The 13027-nt window shown below is 49.8% G+C and overlaps 4 protein-coding genes across 4 annotated transcripts; 2 read left to right on the top strand and 2 right to left on the bottom strand.

Annotated features, from left to right (window-relative positions):
• Window positions 1-595: 595 nt before the first annotated feature.
• On the top strand, window positions 596-1665 carry EPUS_01000 (uncharacterized protein; the record flags this gene model as incomplete). Its single annotated transcript, XM_007802558.1, has 2 exons — window positions 596-664; window positions 721-1665. 2 exons carry the CDS (start codon window positions 596-598, stop codon window positions 1663-1665), a joined length of 1014 nt encoding a protein of 337 aa, XP_007800749.1.
• A 1385-nt stretch (window positions 1666-3050) lies between these two features.
• EPUS_00999 (uncharacterized protein) lies at window positions 3051-4895 on the bottom strand (the record flags this gene model as incomplete). Its single annotated transcript, XM_007802557.1, has 1 exon — window positions 3051-4895. The coding sequence occupies one exon, from the start codon at window positions 4893-4895 to the stop codon at window positions 3051-3053; it is 1845 nt and encodes a 614-aa protein (XP_007800748.1).
• Window positions 4896-5126: 231 nt separating this feature from the next.
• EPUS_00998 (uncharacterized protein) lies at window positions 5127-6464 on the top strand (the record flags this gene model as incomplete). Its single annotated transcript, XM_007802556.1, has 1 exon — window positions 5127-6464. The coding sequence occupies one exon, from the start codon at window positions 5127-5129 to the stop codon at window positions 6462-6464; it is 1338 nt and encodes a 445-aa protein (XP_007800747.1).
• Window positions 6465-8219: 1755 nt separating this feature from the next.
• On the bottom strand, window positions 8220-11274 carry EPUS_00997 (uncharacterized protein; the record flags this gene model as incomplete). Its single annotated transcript, XM_007802555.1, has 2 exons — window positions 8220-8975; window positions 9022-11274. The coding sequence occupies 2 exons, from the start codon at window positions 11272-11274 to the stop codon at window positions 8220-8222; spliced, it is 3009 nt and encodes a 1002-aa protein (XP_007800746.1).
• Between the last annotated feature and the right edge of the window lie 1753 nt (window positions 11275-13027).

The following is a 13027-nucleotide window of genomic DNA, read 5'->3' as shown; positions in this document are numbered from 1 at the left end:
AGGCTGCCACGGAGTATATTTATCGCGATAGCAACTGGTGCGGCAGCTATTACGGCAGCTATTACGGCCGGGGGGCCGAAGGGGCCGCATGGCGCAATATCAATATGCAGGTGATCGTTACTAGTTAGTCCACTGTCAACTCTCTCCAACAAGCTGCGGCACCAACGGAATACCGGAGTACCGGAGAAACAATACTACGTACTACTACGTAGTAAGTTACCCGGAGAATAGTTGACCGGAACGACCCGTCACACTAAGGGCCGGAGGGGCCAACCGAATCAGGGGGGGTTTAAGGTTTAGGTCATATATATTCACAAGCCCTCTCTGCTCTCTGCTCCGCCTTGCCGTAGCCAGACCCTTACCTCGTACCCAGGCGCTCCGCATGAAACTTCTGAATTATTTGAATTATTTCCGTGCTCGGACCAGCCGGTTGTTGAAACCCAGCTATCCTGCTTTCGGTGCAGAGAACGCCGGCCATTCGCATTCGCAGCATCAAACCCAAACGGCGGCCACATCTAATACATCTAATACAACAAATTCTCCAAAGCCCCCGTTCACTTTGATTCAATCAAGAGCGAATTCAACGGCAGCCAAGATGTCTGAATACGCAAAGAACAAGCCTGCCGGCTTCAAGAACGCCATTGAAAAAGTCGCCATTGTCGGTGTATGTATACTCCTCGAAGTAGTTCCGTAGATACAGCTGCTGACAATCCTTCTCAGGCTGGAGGCACGATTGGATCCCATCTCGTCTCTGCTCTTCTGAAAACTGGAAAACACACAGTCACTGCTCTCTCCCGCAAAGACAGCAGCAACAAACTCCCCGATGGGGTTAACGTCGCCCCCGTTGACTATAGCGACGAATCAACCATCGTTGAGGCGCTGAAGGGCCAAGAGTTCTTCATCATCACACTCTCTCCTACTGCCCCTCGCGACACCCACAGCAAACTTGTCCAGGCCGCCGCTAAGGCCGGTGTTCCCTACATCATGCCCAACAGCTATGCCGGCGACATTGAGCAAGTCCAATTTGGAGTTGACACATTGCTCGGACCGGTTGCCAAGGCCCACAGAGAAGAGATCGAGAAGCTGGGTATGCAATGGATCGCTGTATGCTGTGGCTTCTGGTACGACTACAGTCTTGCAGGCGGTGAGGCTCGCTTCGGTTTCGACTTCGACAAGCACACCCTGACCATCTACGATGACGGCCAAACCAAGAACTCGGTCTCCACCTTGGCTCAAGTTGGCCGCGCCGTGGCCAAGGTGTTGAGCTTCCCGCTGTTCCCTCAAGACGAGGAAGACAAAAGTCTGACGATTTCATCATGGCTCAACAAGGCTGTCTATCTCAAGAGCTTTGTCGTCAACCAAAACGAGATCTTTGAGAGTGTCAAGCGCGTCACGGGCACCACTGATGCTGACTGGACTGTCACCCACGAGAACACAAAGCAGCGATACGAGGAAGGAATGGCACTAGTCAAGAAAGGCAATATGTCTGGTTTTGGTAAGCTGCTCTATTCGAGAGCGTTTTACCCGGAAGATCCTAGCGACTTCGCGGCCAAGGCACAGAATGAGCTCCTTGATCTGCCCGAGGAGAAGTTAGATGACGCTACGAAAGACGGTATCGAGTTGCTCAAGGAGCTACAGAAGCGTCCTGAGCGTATGGCAGCATAAAATAGCACCGACTGAGCTGGAAGGCTACTACTCGATTCGGAACGGAAATGGTCGGGTTACTGCAGCATTGTCCTGAACGTGGCATGGTAAAAGTTAGCGTCTACACTCCACAGAGCGTGAATTCAATTCCTTGATTCCCATCGCGATTGCAGTACAACTTTCCAAATCACCAGAAATCAACATGCAAGTAGGTAAAGAAGAGGAAAACTAAACGACAAGAATGGCCATCGATTGGCTAGGAAAGATATGTAACACTATTCCGAAGCTAGATGAGAATGCGACACAGCTTTCAATCACATATATTCTATCCAATGCTCCGGTGGCGAAAATGTCCATTTTAGCGTCATTATCTCTTGGCTAAACTTGGCGCTACTACAGTAAGTTGGAGAGAGGCGACAGCGAGGTATTCTGATAGCTGTTGACTATGAAACTTCTCGAAACGTTGACAAAAGCAGCGATAAACAGTGAAAATGAGTAGGTTAGATTCCTTGAGTTTTTCGTTTACTGTTTTTCTATGTTATTGGTTGACCGAGTTCTCCCGGCCACGCCCTTCGTCCTAGATGCTATTCTGGCAGCAGCCACAGCCACAATATATCTGATTGGAGCATATGTGATCCATGCCCCAGTAACCCCTAACGCGGCAATAGAAGTTGGGTTCAGAGCTGTGCCACCGCATCGCAGCGCTCATTGAAAGCGAAGACGGTGGAGGATGTGAAATGCGGCCATTGATCAAGATATTCGTTCCTTCATTGTTGAATTCGAAGTTGCTGTTTGAGGTAGAAGCATCGTAGCACTACAGCTCTGCTGCGATCGTACCGCGTTATCCCTAGAGCCTGAGGCTACTTCTGACACACTTGTGACTACTTGGGACGACCTCTAAGCATATATTGACACTTTCCTGTCTGCACATCCCACACTTCGCCATCCACGTAGCGGAGCGCGACGAAGAGGTTGTAGAGGTGCGTTAGGCCATCTATGAGGCTACGGTGGATATTCTTTCCCTCGGCGAGGGCTCTCCGTGTCTTTTGGAACCGTTGTTCCGTGGTAGATGGGGCACTATGCTGCCCTCAAAGGTTAGACTGTTGTTTAAGGATAAACCTGAGCTGTGAGTTCCGAATAAGATGAGAGTGGTCCGGAGTGGAGTAGCGTTCGGATTCAGCAACGTGCCTTTGAAAGATGTATCTGAGAGGGGTTGTCGTGAGAAGTTATAGTGCTAGTTTCATCCCAAACTCTCCTTGAGGTACTGTGGGGTCGAATCGTTGCATATCCTGGTAAACCACCGCTGTCCTATATATTAGTAGTAACAGGTTACATAGTCAATCATCTTCCGGGTCGATAATGGTGCCATGGCTCACGCCGTGACGCCTCACCTACCCGGCCCAACATCAACCAACCTCTTCATCTCTAAAATGCTTCAAGAACCTCCCCCATACCGCCTCCCCTTTCTCCCCCACCGCAATCGGCCAAAGAACCCTGCCAGCTCCATCTTCCCATCCAATCGGACATTCCCACCTGCCTGCTTCCCCTCCTTGCTCACCCATCGCCATCTCCCACCATCGCGTCTCAATCTCCGGCGCTGCACTCATGTATCCCGGATCCACGCTATTTATCGCGACTCTCTTCTCTTTCCACATAGGCGCTGCTTCCGTGGCAGTCAACATATTCAACGCGGCTTTGGTGAGGTTTGTATGTACATGGTGTCCGTTCTTGGAGGGGTGAGCTTGGGAAGACTCGAAGGTTCCTTCCCGAGATGAGACGTTGATTATGTAGGCTTGGGGTTTGCTTGCTCGTGCTTCGGATCGGGAGCTGCTGGAACCGGGCGAGCTCATGAGGGGAACAAGTTCGCGGATAAGGATGAAGGGTACCAAGGTATTGACTGAATGGGCCGTTATCACGTCCTCGTAGGGTATTTCATGGAGGGATTGCATCCAAGAGGATTTGAGACTGTTCTCGGTTGGAACCAGTTCCGTGTCGTTACTTCGTACGAGATTTTGATCCGTGACGGCGTTTTGAGGCCCGAGATCTGCGTTGCTGGCTTCCAGAAACATCGTCGTCCGCTTTGCGCCATAAGCCAGTAATTTCGACCCCTGAAAACCACCTCTGATTCGTGCTTCGTATCCTGACCCACCAAGCAACAACTGGCTTTGAAATCTAGAACCATGGAATCGCTTTTCCTGTTCGACTGCTTGGCGTTCCTTCTCCAATGGATCTGTTAGAGTTTGGGCAGCATTATTGACCAAGACATCCAGTCTATTCTCTCCTTCCAGATCCCACCGCCTCAAGCATTCTTTCACAGCTTCCACCAGCTGAAACACATCACTTGCTGCCCGAAAGTCGGCACCGATGATCTTCAGCCTTTCACGCCACGATTCCGAGTCGTGCTCCGCCAGATATCTCACCTCCGCATCACGTGGATACCGGGTTGAGACAATTACTTTCGCCCCACATCTCAAGAGTCGCAGCGCTGTATGATAGCCCAAGTTCAATCGCCCTCCAGTGACCAGAGCTGTTTTGCCTTCCAGGTGGAGATTCTGTGGAAGTGAGAGACCACAGGAGGCGAGATTAAAATCGCCGCATGGCTTGCACAGAGAGGAGTATTGAGCATGATGGGAAACAAGCAGAAAACGGCAGATGTAGCATTTGCGTCTGGACACTGGTCCCTCCATCGAAGCAATTGACGGATAAACTCGAACAGACGAGTTTTGGGTCTCAGATGGGATTTCGAGATCCTTTCGTAAGACATGGATTACGTCTTCAAGTGAGGTCCTGAGATTGATTTGATTCATATCTTGGTTCTTGACGAAGAAATCCAGGACATTGAGAGCCGTCTGAATCTGTTCCTTCGAAGGCTTCCTAGTTTCCAGTCCCCCAACGACAGTTGCTAGCTTCTCATGCTTAAGATTAGAAGTCATCTGGTTCAAATACGCCTTGATGACTTGTACCATGCCAGAGTATTGTGCCATCCTGATCGACCGACAATACATCGAAGTTTCGGGGTACAAGTGCAGCGCAATCGCGTTGGCTTGCTCGGATTTTGGCGGGGGGAGGTATAGAGCCAGTAGACTGGGCAGTCTTGATAACCTACATGATTCTTGGTCCAGCTGAATCTGACGGGCTATGGTTGATGGGTCTTTAGTCTTGACGAACTCGCGGCATGAAGCCTCTGATTTCAGCATCTCTTCGCCCTGGTTGTTGATCTGAACAATCGGAGTTTTGGTTTCCGTGCGCATTATTTGTTCTTGATCTAGGATATGACTCGATTGAAATGAAGATTGAAATCATACTTGCCAGCAATTGTGGCGCCTGCAAAGGGCGCGGTGCCAAACCTTCTCTCATCTCCGCGGGCAGGCTGCAATCATGTCGTGAGTCACCGCCGAAATCTCTTTCTACAATCAAGTAATACATAAAGAAATCAGTGATGGGATCAAATTACAATCCATAATTTCATCCTCCACATAGCCATGGATCCCGAAGAACTGGCGGCGCGGTCGAAGCCCCCTTCACTACATGGTCTCAGCCTCGCTGAAAAGTTGCCCCGTGAACTCGTGTACATGGTGCTTGGACAGCTGCCTCTCGTTAAGATCCTCCAAATCCTCTCCCACAAGAACCAGTACCTTGACGAGTGTGTTTTCGGCCAATTGGAATGGCAGTTTTTGTTCAGTTCACCAGCAGATATCTCGCGTGTAAGAGATCTTTTCATTCTCTACTGCGAGATACGGCGATTTACACGAAAGCCTCTGACGGCCGATTTCTCCGAACTTGGCCAGGGCCACACACGGCTTGTTCGTTGGTTTGCAACTTCATCATACTCGGCGGAGCAACTCAAACAGAAGCTTATCCAGCAGATCGATGGCGATTTGACTTTTAACCCCGTGGATGAAGCTCTATTGCGTATTGGTGTTACGAGTGACTACCCGGCACATGGAACCGAATCAAGTCTCTCGACTCGATACCACCGGGTCAGAGAAGCCAGTCCGAAGGACGAAAATCTCCCGATTTCAAATACCACGACTAACTACACAGCACATGCGGATGATTCAAACCTCTGGGCTCGATGGGACTGGGTCAAGGAAGCCAAGCTGAAGTTGAATGCTACAAAAGCTCGACAGCTAGCTATTGCAGCTGGTCTGATGTCGAGATTCCCAGAGAAATTGATGCTAAAGAAACCCAGAGATCCGTTGCAAGGTCCAAGGGAGAACCTGGCTCACATTGAATATGGCTTCCGAAGACGTGCGGAGAAGATTTCCCGTGACAGAAGGATTCATCATCAGCTCACTCGCGGGTGCTATCCTGGGGTTGACAACATTGAGCTAGTACCGTACGATCGATGCCTGTGGACGTTTTTGGAGTCTCTAGAGAAACATCCTCCTGGGAATGTTGACGTGGGTTTCCTAAACACCCCTCAAAACATGTCGCTCAGCGAGGAAGCCGGGCAGGTTGTGGATTCGAGGAGCCAAGTGGCCGGACCCGGCGAGGAGCTGTGTGGGCCGTTTCGATATCCGGAAGATATCGCTACCTCCATCGAAGTAGTGATGGACGGTCTGATGTATGTCTACACCGGTTCTCCTTTATTAGTCGTTCCGCGCATACAGTGGTCGCCCACCTCAGCCTGTGGATCGTCATTGGGCGAAACGAAGCCACGATTTTTCATAAACCAGGAACCCCATTCCGATTGCCTGCCTGGGAATTTGCATCGGTGTCCTTTGCGGAAAATCATGCCGTATGATGAGCGGGAATACGAGTGGTTGGAGGCGTTCTTGAAGGTTGTCTCGTGGATGGAGAAGAAACTGGGGCATTGAGCGAGACGAAAAGGCAGAGAAGATGTTAGAAAGAGAGAGAGATAAGTACATGACATGTAAAGACTTAATGTATCATTTATCTAAGAATCCAAAACCAAATTATCTGATCTCTATACACATCAACAAAAAATAAAAGAAACGGTAGATGCGAACAAGACACAGCTCATCAATAATAGCGAGGGCGTAAAAGCGGGACTGGGTATAAATGAAGTAGGACTAATGACTCTAAGCAGCACTAAGAGAGAAGCTGAGTAAGAGGGTAAGAAGAGGGAGCAGTAACGGTGCAGTCTGAGCAGAGACTGAGTCAAAGTTGAGCCGGGTGACTGACTTCTCAATAAGGCAGCAAAAACAGCCAACTCTCGTTCCTTCATTGTTGAAATTCGAAGTTGCTGTTCCAGGGAAGCATCGTAGCACTGCACACTGCAACTCTGCTGCGAGAGCCTGAAGCTGCTCGTGATCCATCTGGCGAGAATACCACACTGGTGACTCAGAACAAGCTATCTAGAACTCGAGTCTCGAGTTTGGAACTTCAGTTGGAAAGTAATGGTGCTTAGGATCCCCCGCGAACGAGTCATGTTATCGCCACCTCATTTGAAGAAGAAGCTTTGTTAATGTCGTCTCTATCTGATGGGGTGACTGAGCCATCACTACGCGATTGTGGATTTCTCCTATACCCGCTCGACCTTTGAGGTAGTAAATATACTGAGTGAGTTAGTGACAAGCATGGGACGTGTGGGTGGTCAACCTATGTGCAGCCACCCCCGGGCTGAAACTTTACTGCCTGGAGGCAAGGCTGGTCGGCTCGAGCCGCATCACCCTAGGTACCTAGGTCGTGGTGGGTGGTGAGCTCGGGGCAGATTTTCCTCTCCTTGGCATCAAAGCCTGATTCATGAGGTGAGTTGCAGTAGTAGTCACTAAGCAGCTCCGCAGCCCAACTCCGTACAAGTACTGGTATGGGTTCAATGGCTCATGAGTAACTGTGCTGTGAGCATCTAACCTCACGAGTGGGTTTTAGGTTACATGGTGTTTCGCTGTCAATGTTGTACTCCGTGTAATGTTGCTGTGATGACCCGGTACTATTTCTAGGCCAACAACAAAGCTCTTCAGCAAATTTCCAAATTGCGTATCTTGTTATTGCTTATTGACATTGAGCCCCTAAGTGTGTCATCTACTGCACAACTTAACAGTCTTGATGTGATTACACGTCTGCTCCGTCTGACTCTTGTTGCCGTGTTGCATTTACTATTCTTCAGTACGTGGATGACTTGCAGTCAATATCTTCTTTGATCGATTTCTATCCTGCCAATCACTACAGTTGTGGCATCTCCCTCCCAAGCCACATAGGGCACCTTGTTTATGCCAGTGTCTGTTTTCATCTTTCTTCACTTTCGCCATGCAATACTGCAAGAAAAAAGGACCGTCATTGATTGGGAAAGACATCAATGCAAGATGATACCAACAAAAGCATGCCACCCATGTCGGAGCTTGCTAAGACCATGCAATGCAACTTGCTGCAACAAAGAGAGTATGGTAGGCCGCTGATGCAAGCTCAATAACAATCTCAAACACAGACAGACATACAGGTCGTAATATGAAGTGCATCGCTATCGCCATCAAGAAAAGAGATACATGATGCACAGGACAATGTTCGCACACAAGACTCCCCATCCCCGACCCGCAAAGCGAAAGAGAGACCCTTGTCCAAGGACTTTCGAGAAACCCTCTACCCTGACGCCTTGATCATACGCTGCTGAGTTACACGTCGATCATTTCCGCATCCTTGGCGAGGACATGGTCGGCTGGTCCCCAATTTCCCTCATATACTGTTGCTCCTGCACGTCGTCGTGTCTCTGCCCATTGTACTCCCACCGTCTGGAGGATCTGACTGGCAATAGGGCGATCATGCGGCTCTGGTGAAATCATCCATCTAACTATCGTATCAAGGGCTTGCTCGTTTTTCGGATCTACCATGAAGGTCGGTGGCTCGACCAACTCCCCACTGCGAGCAAGGTGTACAGATTTACGATCGTCCACCAATTGTTCGTCATACCCACGAAAGGAGTCTCTCATGGTTGAAACCAAATGCTGTTGTTCACGATGGCCAAGGTCGTCGTCATCGAATGAAGTCGGCTCCGACAGAGGATTTCCAGATGCGTCACGGAAGATATGGCTTGCTTCATCAGAACTCCACGTCAAGCTTGGCACGTCGCTCATATCCCCGTTTCGAAGCTTCTGCCATGATGCACCATTGTCGGGCAATTCAACGTTTCCCGCAGTCTCGAGCATTATCAGTCCAAGCGCAAAGATATCTGCTGGCTTGTCGTATTGTCCCATCAGAATTTCCGGACCGATATACTCCCGATCTCCTTCTCCCTCAATGCCAGCTTTTGCCGGCCATTTGGTTGCCATACCGAAATCACCAATCTTGAGGACCCCTTCAAAAGTGACGAAGACATTGGCCGGCTTGAGATCCAGATGAATGAATCCGCAATCGTGGATGTGTTGGAGTCCCTACGTCATGTCAACAGAGCACACATCATAAAAGAGCAAAACATACCAATGACATTTCAAGGAGTATCTTCCAGATTCTGAAATCGTCAAGTCTAGCCTTGACGCCAACCTGGGCCAGGAAAATGTCTAGGGTCCCTTCTTCACAAAACTCAGTCTGGATGTACAAATGACCTTGATCTTCCCAGCTGTCAACGAAGGACAAGACATGGTCGGTGTGGCCAAGAGTCTTCAGGACATCAACTTCATGGATTTTACGTTGTCGGTCTTTGGCTCCAGAATACACATGCCGGGACTTCTTCACGGCAAAAACCTGTTCAGGGAGAGAGCTTCGAGATGACGATCTAGTTGCCGAAAGGGAGAACAGAGAGTGGTAAGGGGATGGATTCGAAGCTGCCACGACTCGGTAGACTTGAGAAAACTCGCCAGTCCCAACCAGCTCGACTCTCTCGAATTTGGATAGCAGGCACTGGTCAACATCCGTGGACTCTCCCGCAGTGAGATTCAGGCTCTGCCGATTTGAGAAGCTCTTGAAATAGTCTCGAGGCCCGGTTGGCGTGGCTGGCATTCCAGATGCACTGCTTGTTCCTCGGTGGAACAAGGGTCGATCGCTATGCCCTGATATCGACAGACCACTTGGATCTGGAGGTAGGAGATGCTCCTGCGGTGTACGGGGCGAGCTTCGTTGGCTTGGTTCGTGGTGGGGGCTCACTGGAGAAAGGCAATCTAACTTAGTACGTCCTGATCTTGGCGAGAGGCCGAAAGAAGGAAGAGTGAGAGCCTTCCGCGAGAGGGGGGTAGGGGAATTTAGGTTCCTCAGCAGTCGGCCTCGGGTGAACGATGAAGAAGGAGCGGAAATGGCAGTTAACGTCGACTTAGGTCTCAGGCTAGCGGAAGGCGAATCTTCCATTACGCTATCACTGTCCCCGTCGACGCTTCCTGGAGAAGCTCCAATAGGAGATAACTTACTGCTTGTCAGCCTAGACGTCGTGGCAGGCTTCGAGCTGAAGCTGCTTGAAAGACGAGATCTCTCCCCTGATCCCGACTTGGAAGGACGGGATACACTCTGGTGTTCTCCAAGAATACGTTTGGTAGGAGTCGGCGGGTACTCCGAGTCTGTCGAAGTCTGGCTGTCACGGGGAGTCGGCGATTGTGGCTGAGAATTCTCCTCCCCATCAATGCTGGCAAAGCTAGCTTTCTTGGTTAAACTGTTCTTGCCACCAGTTGCACCAAATATGCCTATCCCCTTACCAAAAGTAAAGGGCGCCGGTATCACTACACTATGATGAGAATTCAGTGGAGTAGAGGGCGTGCCGAAAGAATGCCTCGCCGGCTTTGCCACCTTGGCTGCCCCAGCAGGCGCAAAGTTCGATGCAGCCGGAAACGGTATCATCTGTTTCTTACAAGGTGTATCCGGCATATGGGCCTTCGGCAAGCCTCCATGAGGATCATCGACATTTCGGTTCTTCTTGGATATAAGTCCAGTGGACATGAAAGCAGCTGGTAGTGGTTTGGCGGATTTGTAATTGGCAGGTGTTGCGAAAGAACCTTGCGAAGACTCCTGAGAATCCTCCTCTGCAAAGACTGAGGGTCTTGAAGCACCAATCGGAAGTGATTTTGAAAAGTCGAACATTGACTTTGGTCGATCCGGACGATGGACCGGCTCGTGGGTTGGCGAGTCGTCAGCAATGCTCGATGTTGACGACGACTGGGTCATTGTCCGAGAAAGAGGGTGCGGAGGATGTGAAGCTTGAGCGCTTTGATTCTGACTCTGGCTCTGACTTTGGCCTTGACCAAGCGGATGGATTGAAGCATTGAGTAGAATCCCCTGGCTCGAGAAAGGACTGTCACGCTGCATAGGCGGGAGATGGTTGTCGAGAGAGCTTCGTTGTCCCTTCTTCTGATTCTGTGGTCCTGGTGTGCCTGTTGCAAATTGCATGGAAGACGAGCCTTTAGCATTGGCAGGCCGTTCGAGTTGGCGTTGCTGGAGCGTTGACTTTCGAAGGGACGACGATCTTTTCGGAATCGTATTGAAGTATGAGTTCGTTGGTGGAAGTCCATATCTTGCAGACCAGTCCACATCATCCATGGACCGTCTCTCCGATGCGCCGCTTTGCGGCTCTGATTCGAATATGTTGAAGTCCGAACTTGGTCCATGGAGACTCCGCCTCTTTGCGGAAGGGCTGCCGAAACTTGACCGCTCGATGGTTAATAATCCGTCATTCCGTTTCATTGGACTAGGTGCTGATGATTTTGAGCCAAAATGACCGCTCATACGTTTCTCAGACTTGGAAGTCGTCATTTTTGAGGCTGATATGAAATCCATCCCATCCTCATTCTCTTTATCGACAGCTAGTGAGAAGGTGTCATTCGGATAATCACACTGTGCATCTGTAGAGCTTCGCTTTCTCAACGGCATGGAAGGTACATTGCCACCATCAGACAAATCTGCCAAAGGTCGCTTCGAAGGGCTTTTTGGCGAGGTTCTTGCGCTTCGCGGAAGGTTTTGCGACTGAACACTGCGTCGCAAAGTGGGTCGACTTGCTCGCGCACTTGGAGGATAGGGAATGGCGTGGGAAGGCGTGTATGATGGGCTTGGTATGTTCAGATTATTATCTGAACATGATCTCCGAGAAGGTGATAGGGGAGAGGGCGAAAAGGGGACATTCATTGTGCAAGGTGAATGTGATCGTGATGAATAATTTCGGTAGTCAGCAAGCTTTGATGGCGACCTTGACAGCGAACGACGCAGTTCCTGAATCGCAGAGTTTGCATCTATATGATGGAGGTTTGTTGGAGTATGTAAATGTAACGTTCCGCCTGCATCTCGATGCGGCGAATATGTTGACACCATGGTGATTCTTGTGGCCCATCAAAAACACAATTTCGTGATCCCACAATTTGTCAATTCCCGCAACAGGAACCCCAATGATTCAGTAGAACACTTTCCCAGAGCAGAAGCCAATGAGGAGCTGAAGAGATGTCCACGGTTTCCGTGCGCAATTCTCTCAACTGAATGAGCCAGAGAAGTGGTGTAAAAGGTGGTGTCAGTATATGTGAGGATTGGTTCCTAAACGGGAGGCAAATAAACGTTGCGCTGTCGGCAAAAGAAACACAAATGAGTGACCTTTCGAAAGCTGTATGCGGAATGAAGTCTGGCTGAAGCACACAGGAATACAGATGGTCACCAAAATCGTGTCTCTCGGAGGGCACAGTAGAGGAGTAGATGAAGAGGTCGTGTGAGGAGGTTGAGCTGCGTTTCAGGTTGACGGTGGACGTGGAAAGAAGGCGGTGAGAAAGTGCAGGTAGGTGCAAAGGGTTCAAGGGTCCAAGGCGATGCAGTTCTGTCTCGCAGTCAAATCATCACTGACTGCTCTCAGTTGTTAGCACACGAAGATTTTGCCTTCCCAGAAGGTTAACTATTGGATACGCGCTATCGCTTTGTTGACGTCCACTATCGCCCCACCCAATCATGCCGCGTAAGTCGCGTAAACAAACTGTTGCTGGACTCGAGCTAGGATTACCACTAGTTGCCTGCACCATCGTAATATACCTCCTATGATGGACCCAGAATAATGGATCTGACACAGTTTCATCCCTTTGATTTCCCAACATATGCTCTCTGTTCAGGAAGTGCTAATCGGGAGTGCTAAGTTAGTTGAATCTATGCGTGTTTGGGCTTTTCTATCATGTTGCCCCGGACGAACTACTACTGCTGGGAGTCTGAGCACATATTAGTGTCATCGTAGTTATTGCGAAGAGTGCAAATGCTACTTCAAAGTAGTATGAGCACTCAGAGTATGCCAGAGTTTACTAGTCAAACTTCCCAAGGCCGAGCGTGGCCTGCTGTACTTAGGTGCCTATCAGCAGGCTAAGGCTCTTTTTTGATGGTCAGTCATGTGCTGCTGTGAAGTGTGCCATTAATAACAACTACGTAATGCTCCACCATAGTAAGTGTTGCGGCCCTTTACCTGAGACTTTCGGCCCGAGGCTTGGCGCCGAAATTTATGGCACTTCTCAGATTTCTGCTATGCTACACGCCCCTTTAATAGGGG

Source organism: Endocarpon pusillum, assembly GCF_000464535.1.
Source record: "Endocarpon pusillum Z07020 unplaced genomic scaffold scaffold1719, whole genome shotgun sequence".
Classification (NCBI taxonomy): domain Eukaryota; kingdom Fungi; phylum Ascomycota; class Eurotiomycetes; order Verrucariales; family Verrucariaceae; genus Endocarpon; species Endocarpon pusillum.
This window is presented reverse-complemented; position numbering and strand designations above follow the sequence as displayed.